At 41.9% G+C, this 11,799-nt stretch overlaps 1 protein-coding gene across 2 annotated transcripts; it reads right to left on the bottom strand.

Annotated features, from left to right (window-relative positions):
* Positions 1 to 490: 490 nt before the first annotated feature.
* On the bottom strand, positions 491 to 11,298 carry map2k2a (mitogen-activated protein kinase kinase 2a). 2 transcript variants are annotated; one of them, XM_020081179.2, is made up of 11 exons: positions 10,403 to 11,298; positions 10,005 to 10,215; positions 8,672 to 8,818; positions 8,455 to 8,532; positions 7,988 to 8,039; positions 5,170 to 5,294; positions 4,352 to 4,565; positions 4,110 to 4,174; positions 3,873 to 3,934; positions 3,009 to 3,054; positions 491 to 2,302 (listed from the first exon to the last, which is right to left on the bottom strand). In XM_020081179.2, the coding sequence occupies exons 1-11, from the start codon at positions 10,489 to 10,491 to the stop codon at positions 2,192 to 2,194; spliced, it is 1,200 nt and encodes a 399-aa protein (XP_019936738.1). In that variant the 5' UTR covers positions 10,492 to 11,298; the 3' UTR covers positions 491 to 2,191. The 2 variants fall into 2 exon arrangements, with proteins under 2 accessions (XP_019936738.1, XP_019936739.1); XM_020081180.2 differs by having other exon boundaries at positions 4,367 to 4,565; positions 10,403 to 11,072.
* Between the last annotated feature and the right edge of the window lie 501 nt (positions 11,299 to 11,799).

Raw genomic sequence — 11,799 nt, 5'->3', positions numbered from 1 at the left:
ACTCCATATGCACGAGGCAACATCTGGAGGATGAAGAGTCGTTCAGCTGGCCATGTATGAAAATATTCATACCAATACAAATGATAGTAATACTTTTAATCAACTTAAGTGTAAAAAAAAAAAAAAAAAGTCTCTAAAAAGTTGCAATTATCCACATTTGATTTATCAATAAAAATAATAATTAGATTTTTTCAAGTCAATAAGCATTAGTGGTGTGTAAGTGTTCTTAAAAACACAAATACACCATATTATATATATTACTTACATAATATATTTTCTCACAGTTTGATCTAATCTTATACTGTGGTGAAAACCCCTAGAATCACCGGAAGGAACAAGTTCTAGAGAATAGTTTAACCAGACCAGTCGGCATGTTTGTTAGGTGATGTCAGGGTCTGATGTGCACCAGTGGTATAGTTTGTGTAAAATATGCACCATAACACACAGATAAACTACAGTGGATTTCCAAAGAAAAATTAGCATCAAACAGTACATTCACAAATAAGTTTTATTTTCATCTTTTTATACATTATAACCATAATCGAACATCTTTTTTTATATTATAATAAAATGACACTTCTCCCTTGTCATTTACATAAATCAAAAATTTGTATATTAAGACTGCAAAATAGTACTCCTGTAATTTTTGTATATAGCTTTGTACACATACGAGTGAAGATGCATCCATTTAGCTCGGAACGAATGCATGTTTCTGGGGGAATAAGGGCAGCCATAACAGAGAGAATACAAGAGCTCTAGCAAGACGGCAGGCTAGCAAGTGTAATACCACCACCATGTGACCAACACTGACCTGGGTTAAAATTTTTCAGTCAAACCCTTTGTACTACTTATGACTTAAGTTCCACTTGCAGTCGGACAAATAATAGGGTTAAAGCACAGGAAAAGGGTTTTCAAGCGTGTTCAACCCAATTCTTTTCCAAAAGCACACCTCTTCTGTTTGTGTCCAAAGAGAAAGCTTGGAGTGCCACACATTAGCAGTACAGGGAAAACATAACCAAATACACTTCAGGGGGGAAAGTACAGACCAACAACTAAGACAAATAAAAGTTAAATTGTCAATGTGATTTGAGATTTCATATTGACATTGCAGAGATTCAGGCTTTTGATAAAAACACCAGCTAAATCATCACCATCATGATGTTGGGAAATAAAATACACATACAGTATTAGAAAGATAATAAACCATGCTATATCATCCCATGAATACGGTTTGATCATTGTTTTCTCGATGTCAAAAAAGACATTCTGGAGTGTATCAGGCCTCCACAGCATACACCTCCAAACACGAGACACACTGTGTGGGGTGTATGCAGAGGAAACAATGTCAACACAATCAGCGTGTAGGTCACTAATTGGAAAAAGAAACATTCAAAGTGCACTGATATACTGTTCATGAATGTGCATACAAAAGAAAACTGATCAGGCATTAGTAGTCATGAGTACCCTCTTTGGTTTGTGACACTGTTCACAAAGTGATTTTTAGAGTGATCGCTCAATTACCAAAAAGTGCACATGACTCCTGATGGGCCCAGTTCTCCAGCGCACTTATAGGAGGTAATTGCAGTCACAAATTTTTAAGATGAGCAAGTTTGACAAAGGGATTTTGAATCAAAACAACAGAGTTCACCTTCGATAAAACAAATTTGGAATTTGCAAGTAATGTGATTTACGTACGGATTTCTCTCTGGTCATTTTCAGCCCAACAAAACTCTACAGTAGGTAATTCATTAAAATCCCACAAGCCATCGACCGTTGCCATAGAAAAGATTAATACAGAATATTCAACAATACAAAAGAATTTTCGTCAATCAATGCAAATTGAGCACACTGGCAGCCCTTCAGTGCTTTATATCCTCTCTAGCTGTGTGGAGAAGTGAGCTGAGGCTACTCTTTGACACTGGCATAGTGAAGCTGTGGTCTTACAGTACAATGACTCGACAGGCCCTGCTGCTGGTGAGGAAATAAATGGGGGGGCGAGCAAAAACCGTTTTATCCAAGAGCAAGATGAAAGAAAAGTGCCACTATGTGTGATGGCTTGTGTGTGTGTGTGTGTGTGTGTGTGTGTGTGTGTGTGTGTGTGTGTGTGTGTGTGTGTGTGTGTATAGTATATGTCTGTGTATGCAAGCAAGACCCAGAGGTGTGTCAGGGCAGTGGGGAGCAGGGGGCCTGTTCACTCAGTGCTGCGGGTGGGAGTGCTGGGCTGGTTGAGTTCCATGGTTTTGCACAACCAGCCGGCAAAGTCCACTTCCTCCACCTCTGATCGTTTGATGAACGTGTGACTCTGAAAGACAAAAGAGGAGAGAAACTATTGATTGCGCTGCTAGAATCTAAATATACATGGAAGTATCTCTGTCTGCTTGTATTTTTAATATTTCGACAACCACTAATGTGATCATATTCAAACTTTGCAGGTGTAAGAGCAATATTGAGGTGTTTGATAAGAAAATCGGCAGATATGAGCGACTTTCAAACATGCACTGAACTGCGGACAATTTCCTGAAAATGTTTGTAGGGGCTCTATATGTGATCACGTCATAAAAAAGTTCCGAATATTTTCCTGAACTTAACGTGTAAAACCCCTAGTAAAGTGTCCAGAAAGTAGCCAAGTGAGTCCAATGCGAGTATAAAGCAAGAAAATGACCAAAAAATATGACAGCGCACAAATGGGTGCGTTGTTGGCGTTTCCAACACGTGATTGACGCAAAACAAACAAGAAATTACATATATAAATAAATATAGATGTCAACTTGCAACTACTATGAGATTTGATGTGCTGTAAACAAAAACACATGATTTTGGCAGCAGAGTTGACACATGTCCTGCCTCCTGCATGCTCTATCCAGACATGGTAACTATATTTTGAATTGAGACAACCATTTCATGATGTCACTGATGACATCCTTACAGGTCAGGCTGCAGCTTTACAGGTATAAACAACCCCGGTTATCAAAGTATCAGATAAATGAAAATGAGGCTCAGGAACCCACCATCAGCTTCTTCAGATCTGCTCTCTCTGCTGGGTTCTTGATCAAACTGCAGACACAAACAACATTAAGACAGTGAAGGACATGAGAAAACTTTAAAAGAAACATTACTTGCTCTGTCATTTAGGTCCTCAACTCAAAGATGTGTTTTACTTGTTTCATTTGAACCTTACTGTGTAAAACTAGTTTTGACAGGAGAAAACTGTTCATCCGCTGAAGGGGGAACGTTTCTGTTATTTTTGACTTCATAACTAGTTTGCAAGCTGTGGTTCAGTCTGCAACTTACAAAGTGTCATGTGGAAACCTGAAACCACAACTTTTCAGTGAAATATGAGACATCATGGATCTATCTTAATATTACTTTTGTTTCACATTTATAGATTCTACAAGTTTGAAAGAGGGGAGAGACATACAGATGTAATGATGTTTTAAATAGAGAATTCAACGTTTGTGGACAAACTTTACCAGACAAATAGTTCTTATTAGTATTATTTCGCTTTATTGGCACTTGGTAACCAAGATCAAGGTGCATTACTGCCATCTACTGTGTCGTCTTCTTTTCTTCCAAGATAGCTCAGCCAGTCCTTTATTGTTATTTCTGATATTAGTATATGATACAGTATTTCTTAATATTTATTGGCATATATGGATTTTTTCCTAACTATCTTTGTACAACACCGGTTTCTGCAACCACCAGGCACAACACAAATTATATGCACTTCACTTAAGTTTATGTCAATGTATGACGTTAATACAAATAGACAAGTGTAAAGATGTCAGCTGTTGGTGGTTGGTGGAATTTCTTCTTGTGGAAGATCAGACGATAACAATGTAAACACAGCTCAGTCAAACGTGTGCATCACTCACCACTTTGTCACAAAGTCCTGGAAGTCAGTGGTAAAGACGCCATGTGGCAGTTGGGGAGGCGGCTGAGGAAGAAATACGACGCAAAGAACAAACAGAGCAGTTAGGTAGGTGTGTGTGTGTGTAGGTGTGTGTGTGTAGGTGTGTGTGTGTAGGTGTGTGTGTGTAGGTGTGTGTGTGTGTGTGTGTGTGTGTGTGTGTGTGTATAGAATATATAGGGCAATCAGGGATTTCTCACACCTCATTTACAATGTAGTCCAAAAGTTCAAAGATGGCCATAGCAGGTCGGCTGTCCACTCCATGTCCTGTGAAGGAGTCATATGCATAAATTTAAAAAAAGAAGAATGGACATAACCGTAAGCCATTTCTTTTATCATCAAATTATATTTCAAAATGTTATCATACATGAATGTCGAAATGCTGTCATTGCGACGTGTCTTATATAACCATCTGTGTATTCATGGATGTATTTGTGTTCATACCGCTCACAGGCTTGCCTGGTGGTCTGGGCCTCTGCGTGTTGGTGTGAGGCTCTACCTCGGCCCCGTCTAGAACAGCCCGTCCAAAGACAGCCTCCAGTTCTTTGGTGTCCGGAGGGGGGATGGGGTAGCGGCCGATTGCCAACTCCACCAGGGACAGACCCATGCTCCACACGTCAGACTGAACAGAGTAGTGAGTGCCCTGCAGTCTCTCCGGCTGTTGAGAAACATACAATCTACGTCAGAGGGAGCAGGTAGAGCCAAGATGCCAGGCAGGAGAGGACAGAGAGGCTGGGTGGGGAAAGAGCAGAGAGTGGAGGGGAGGAGGATAATGGAAGGGTAGAGGGAGGAGGGGGGTGTTATGGCAAGGAGAGGTGGGGTGCGGTTCGGGCAAGAGGACAGAGGATGGGAGGGTTTGGCAGGAAGTGAAGAGCAGCTTTGGACTGTTTTTGTTAGAAGAGTGAGCAAGGGCAGATGTGCGTGTTGGGAATTATGATGAAAGGGCAAGTGTGTCTTGTGCAGGTTTTCGGGATGGGTATCATACATGCAGCTCTCAGCACCCACCAGGTGTCTAAGACTGAGGGGGAAGGAGGACAAGTAAGAGCGAACACAGTTGCGTCGCTCTTTGCCAAAGAGCCCTTTTCCTGGGCACGGCCCTCAGGTTCTTGGCAGGGAAGTGAGGGAGGGCTGTAGGAAGGGAGGGTAGAGGGCGGGGCCAGTAAGCGGGAGCAATGTGAGAAAAAAGAGGAAGAGGAAAGTGGGGATAGGGCCAGAGAAAAAAAAAAGGGGGGTGGGGGCGCAGGCGTGCAGAGCTGACTCACCGACATGTAGGAGCGCGTTCCAACAAAGGAGTTGGCCATGGAATCTATGAGCTGGCCGCTCACACCAAAGTCGCACAGCTTGATCTCCCCGCGAGAGTTGACCAGAATGTTGGAGGGCTTGACATCTATGTGGCAGAGGGGATATGGACAAACAAACTTATGACGGGTTTAGTGAGATTCGTCATCTTGCTGTGTCTCAACTGTCATCTGTACTTAACACCTCAGTATGGACTCATCAGGAAGAGAAGAGTCTGCTCACAATAACAATTCAGGATTACACAAACAGCAACTCTGGTGTTTTATATTTTTGTTTGGGAATAGTATAAAGCTGGGCATGAATGGATTCGCATGTGTGTACCATATGTACACGGTGACGTGCATCTACGGCCCGTTTCACACTGGACACAAAACCCACTAACATCTGTCTTTTGTGTGAAGACTGCATTCATTCCCAGGTCAAGTGACTCTGCCCCTAACAACAATTTATCAGCTCCAGCTCTGATAGGCAGTGATGGAAACATGACACCCACGTGGAAAAGACTTATTTCCACCCCTTTTCCAGCACACGGCTGTCATGCGTATATGCAAAATGATTGTTTTACGAAGGCAATCTGGGTAAATCTTCAGCTGATTAACTTGTGTTATATGAACTTTTGCGAGGTGAAAATTAGATTTTCAGTGGAGATACTAATGTGCAGGCTTTGAAAATAAATCTCTATTTCTAATTTTAGACAGTTAACTATAATATTAGGGAATTTCTGACAGACAAAATGTCATCCCCCGCCCAAGAAGGTTATGTTTTCATCAGTGTTGGTCTGTTAGATAGTAAGATTAAAAAACTACTGGACACATTTCCATGAAACTTGTTGGAAAGTAGCAGTACGGGTGAGGGAAGAACCAAATACATTTTGGTGCAGATCCAGATCAGGAAGAGGATCCAGGATTTTTGCAATTTGGTGCAGATCCAAATAAAAATCCAAATCTACTGAATGTAAATGCGGTTTCATAAAGTGACTGTTGGGCCTTGCAGAGGTATACTCTCAACTGAGTGCTCTTCTAGTTTGTACATAAAATCTTTCATGAGCCACTGTTATTTAGAGTTGAATATTTTGACCAGAACTTTAGTGAGCCGTGAGGGATGTGGGTGTCACGCTCAGCACCCCCCAGATTTGTCTGTGGTGCTGTGTTTATCGAGCGAGGGAGAAATTAACTAACATCTCTGTTATAAAACAAGGCTGCTCCTCCACAGTTCCCGCTCAGCACTTAAAAACATCCTGCAAAATAGCGGGGTATGACTGAGCCCTACAATCTTTCCTCTGCGGTGACGGACCCTCTCGCTGACCAAGGACGTTTGAGGAGTGACTGAGAAGGAGGTGGCGTGAAAGAGCGGGGAGAACGATGGAGGGAGACGCGGAGGGAGGGGTCAACAGGGCGCGGCTGCTGTATAATCACATCGGAGAGGCTGTAATTACCGCCCGAGCTCACAGACAACTCTGTCCTGTAGTACCACCGACCCTGTAGCACTGCTATGGACTTCACTGCACAGCACTGTCTGCCTTAGCCAGTCTTTTTCATAACAACACACCAACAGTCTCCACTAGTTTGCTGTGGAAAATTTGCCTGCTTTAGACTTCGCTATGGTCCGCCTTTGAATTTTGTTAGAATGCAAAGATAATGATTTTTATTCCGGCTTTTTTTTGCTTCATGCTACTAATTTCTATGATTAAGAACTCGTGAGATTTCCAAATAATAGCCTACCTTGTGGTGAGTCTCTTAAGATGTTGATGCAGTGTATATGGGGGGGAAAGCATGACGACTATAAATACAAATTTTAAAGAAAAAGTGCAGGGAGCTGGTGTAATTAATGCGCTGCATCTGAAGTGGTTTCACTCATATTTAAAGTTCACTAACCTTTGTAAATAGCAGTCCTATATATATGGTTTTGTTCATGTATTTGTTTCCAAGTAGAAAGAAGATAACAGTGAGGATATTATCCTGCTTTTTTTTAATGTGATGTTTGGACTGCAACATGTATATGTTTGAATCGCTGCTGGTTGCGTCACCAGCATCAGCACATTTCAGCCACCACCAACACTGAAGGGACGGGAGTCAAATTACTATCCATGAAAAAACATCTACATTCTGTTATTGCTAAATGAGAATCACTCTACTGTAATCTGGCCATGTGGCCTTTCTAAATTACTAGAGACTAACATCCATAGATTTTATGGCCATTTCCAGACAGAAAACTATTTGAACTGTTTCTGTTCTGGTTCTTTCTTCCATTGTCAAACTGGCTGATGAAGAAAAAGACAGAATTAGCCATAGTAAATATGATAATGTAATTTAGTTAAGCACTGCATGGATCTGGTTAGCTGTTGCAGCAGGGTTGTAGGAATTGAATATGCTGTATTAGAGAACTGAATGGATCCAAAATTACAAATATATCATTGTTTGTTTGAATTTGCCTTTAAATATTTTTTGTGCATTGCATAAACTTTGTCTGAACCAAAGTCATGACACTATTTAAATAACAATTCTATAGATGTCAGAAATTAAGATTTGGAGCATTAATATTAAACCTTGAAGTTTGTTTTTTTTTAATTATCACTGGATATCTGAAGTCAAAGCCTCTCCAGCAATATGAATGTATACACCACCACCCTTTAGTGTCCAAATACATCCTGATCATTATCATCAAGATATCATTGTACATTGTAAACTACATATGTAGCATTTCTGGTATTGCAGTGTTCAAAGTGTGGGGCAATGGATTTTAAGAGTAGTGTTATTTATCGCAACAGAACAAAATCCTCACCTCTGTGCATGATCTGATGCTTCTCCCGCAGGTAAGCTAATCCTCTCAATACCTGTAAACAAGAAGAAAACATTCAACATGACACACAAAAATACAGTGAGCAAAATATCAGACAATAGAATAGTGGATGTTACTTAAAAACTGCCATTAATTTGGGATTTGTTTTTACACTTGGTTATTTGGAATTTAAAGTCAAGTTTAACACTGTCTGGCCTGTTTGTGTGTGACTCATGATGACTGGAAATTCACAGCTGGTGAAGCAACACACAGGACACGATCCCACAAGGAAGAGCAGTGCATATGCAAAAACATGTAGAGTACCAAGATGCTAATCTTTATGCCACTGCCAAATACAAAAGACAAACTATTCTTACTTTTACAAACAAGTCAGATCTTTAAAAAACAAGGAGAAAAGTCAGTTATACTATATATTTAACTTTTAAAAAGTAATTAAGTAAGCTACATACAGCTATGCTGACTTTTCCCAGGATTTCTTCTGGGATTCTTCTGGCTTCCTTCAGGACCTGGTCCAAGGATCCACCATCCTGTAGAGACAAGTTGCACAGTTAAAATATCACATTTTGAGAATTAAAAACACGTGTCTCTTTGGGAAAAGAAATTGTTAAAAAAATCGAATGTTTAAATATCAGAACACAAATTCACTAACAAGTCTTTGTCTCTCACCATGTGCTCCATACAGATGCTGATCTCTCCATCGCTGTAAAAGGCCCCATAGAAGCCCACAATGTAGGGGGAGTTGCATTCATGCAGCACCTGCAGCTCTCTGATGATCTGGTTCCTGATGGCAGGTTTGATTTCCAGGTGAATCAACTGGAGGAGGGTAAATATGAAACATGAATAACTGCTCTGACAAAGACAAGAGCACTTGAGGCAGTAACATCATTAAATGGTTGTCTTATACCTCAGAGTAACACACATAGGTGGAGGCTGGCATCACTGACATATTGCAGTGTGAGCAGTAACAACACACATGGGAGTTACGTTCATACATTCAAAAGTCATGACCAAAATGTAAAAATATTAATTGAGGACATGTCAGAACACAGCTTGGCAGTCCACAAGCTTGAGCTTGTTGCTGCAGAGAGTCTGCATGGACTCCAAATAACTTAATACCTCAGACTGTAAACTCTGTGATATGGTCAAAATGTGTACGGACCAACTCGTACATATGCAACACTATATGAAGATGACATGCTCAACTGATAAGAGATGATTGAGGCAGAGAGACACATCTATGTTTGAGGGATTCAAATGTTTGGGTTTAATGAAATAATCATTTTTAAATGTTGATGCTTAGTTTAAATTCACAAATGAGAAATACACTGAGCCAGACATTTTACAGTGTAATGAATTGTCAGTTAATTCGGAATTAAATCTAAAACTTATAGTCTGATAGAACCGCCCTGCAATAAATCCTCTCTTCATGAAGGTTGTCATGTTGAGATTTGAAGTAGGTGTTGATTCAACTGTACAACCATCCTGGAGGTTGTGATTTGTGTTACGGTTGAACTGCATTATGACAAAACTTGCTGGAAGGATGTCGTATGGGTCAGGGGAGAAGTCATACAATTTTGGTGCGGATTTTTTCTTTCTTTAACATTGAGAGGTATCACAGATTTCCCAAGGAATCATTTGTGGAACTTGAAAATCTGACATATTCAGGAAACTGATATAATTATGAGTGGGTGCACTTTGGTGCAACTTGATTGACTTTAAGAAGAATATTGGGCACTGGTGGAGGTATGTGCTCTATGTGCTGTATGAATATGTCTTCAGCCCACAGTGCACAATGTGCTTTTCTTCAGACAGTAAGTCAGTTGGACCTCATGTAGACATGTGCGCAGCAAACCAAGCCCTCACCAACGCTATCGCACCATGAAACAAATCTAAACTGAACTCAGAGACTGGGAACACGCCTGGAGAGTGTTTTCATTCAGCTCCTTCCACCTGACACACTTCACCTCTGCAGAAAAACAAAACAAATGCTCATCTTCACCTTCCGGGCCATGACCAAACCAGAGGGTTTGTGGCGGACCTTGTTGACCACTCCTCCGTTTCCAGCACCCAACTCACAGATGGGGTCAAAGTCCTCATCCTTCAGCTCCCCGACCTGAGCTTTCTGGGTGAGGAAGGCCTCCAGCCGTTTCCTCTGCTGTTCATCCAGGTCCAGCTCACCCAGCTTCTTCTGTAAGGCCTCGAGGTTTGCTCTGAGGATGAGACAGTGAACACACACAGACAGATGATGATGCAGGGACTCCTTTCATCTGCATATAAGTGACGAGGCACACGATTACAATCATACAGTGCTGAAAAACAGTGAGAACTTCAGATGAGTAATAAACATTCTCTCTCTAAGAGCCCCACTTGATTGTAACCCACTGTGGTGTTACTCACTCAGATGCAGCATCAATGGCGTTGGAGGTGGCCTGTCCCTCCCCAATGGGCGTTATGTTCAGGGGCAAGGGTCTTTTTTTAGCAGGCATTACGATAACTACCCCACACGACTTTCACGAATAAAGCACTGAGCCGAGCAGCGGCAGCTGATGAGCTCTCTCCCTTGTTAGAAACTCAGTCTGAAATAAAGCAACAGGGTCAGCTCTGGGTGGCTAGTCGGTTAGCTAGCTAGCGTTAGCAAGATTTAGTGCACTGTCGGTAGCATGTCAGTGAGACACGGTGCTAAAACCTGTCATGCCGAGAGGAGAGTAAAAAGTCCAGTGGGTCTGTCGGTGCGATTATAACATTTGGAAGAAGCACATTTCTAGGTTTAAAACGCTTCTCCTGCTTTATCTACCTGCTGCTACTAGCCATTAGCCACCTAGCCGCTACAAGCTAGCACCAGCTCCAGGAAAAATCGTGCCCTGCGTCTCCTTAGCTTCTTCTCAGACAACGCCGAACGAGTTTTAGCGACGCGCACACCAAGACACGGACTCGGCTGGCTTCTCTCCGCAGGTCGGCGACAGAGTCCTGCGTGTTGCGGCTCGGTGTGTGGGGGCTCTCAAGCGTGAAGGGCTACGGCCGTGGCGGATTGTGGAGGTGGTGGTGCTTCGGTACAGGAAGCAGCAGCTGCAGCATCAGACCTGTGACACCCACCGTGAGAGCCCTTCATAAATAGCGCGAGACTGAGGCTGTCTGACAGGCAGATAGGAGGGGTGCAGGGGGCTGACGGGAGACACACGACATGTGCAGAGTGTGATAACAGCCGAGGTTTGCTGCTTTACACGAGACAAAACGTCCCGTTAAAACATCTGCTCCAGACTCTACTGCTTCTTATGTGTCTAATGGCAGCCGGGAAACAAGCTGCGAAGCACATCACTGCCATCCAGTGGTGAAGAGAGGGAACTGGAGAGTCCAGTCACCAACCACACTGAACTAATATCTTTATTAAAGGTCCAGAGTGTAAGATTTAGGTGAAAGGGAACTATTGGCAGAACTTTAATGTAGAATAATCCTCATGATGGTTTCACAGGTTTGTTTCATCTAAATTGTATGAATTATAGTTTTCTTTACCCCAGAAAAGACCCTTTATATTTAAATACTTTATATTAACATCGAGGGGACCCTCTCTACGGAGGCTGCCATGTTTCTTACATTTGTCCAGACTGGACAAACTAAACACCTTTTGAGTTTTTATGACAAGTAAAGGCTGCAACAGTTTCTTTTTCATGTTTGGAAGGAGAGGGTGAGGTGAGGGGTGTTCAGCTGCAACATGCAATTTCAACACTAGATATCACAAAATTCTACAAACTCTACCTTTAAAGGGATAGTTCACCCAGAAATGAAAATTCACTCTT

The sequence above is a fragment of the Paralichthys olivaceus genome, chromosome 3, assembly GCF_024713975.1.
Source record: "Paralichthys olivaceus isolate ysfri-2021 chromosome 3, ASM2471397v2, whole genome shotgun sequence".
Classification (NCBI taxonomy): domain Eukaryota; kingdom Metazoa; phylum Chordata; class Actinopteri; order Pleuronectiformes; family Paralichthyidae; genus Paralichthys; species Paralichthys olivaceus.
This window is presented reverse-complemented; position numbering and strand designations above follow the sequence as displayed.

Coding starts and splice junctions, on each gene's coding strand:
- map2k2a (XM_020081179.2), bottom strand. CDS start 10,491: ATGCCTGCTAAAAAAAGACCCTTGCCCCTGAACATAACGCCCATTGGG. Junction 8,533..8,671: donor GCATCTGTATGGAGCACATG/GTGAGAGACAAA, acceptor TTGTCTCTACAG/GATGGTGGATCCTTGGACCA. Junction 2,303..3,008: donor CAGATCTGAAGAAGCTGATG/GTGGGTTCCTGA, acceptor TTTGTCTTTCAG/AGTCACACGTTCATCAAACG.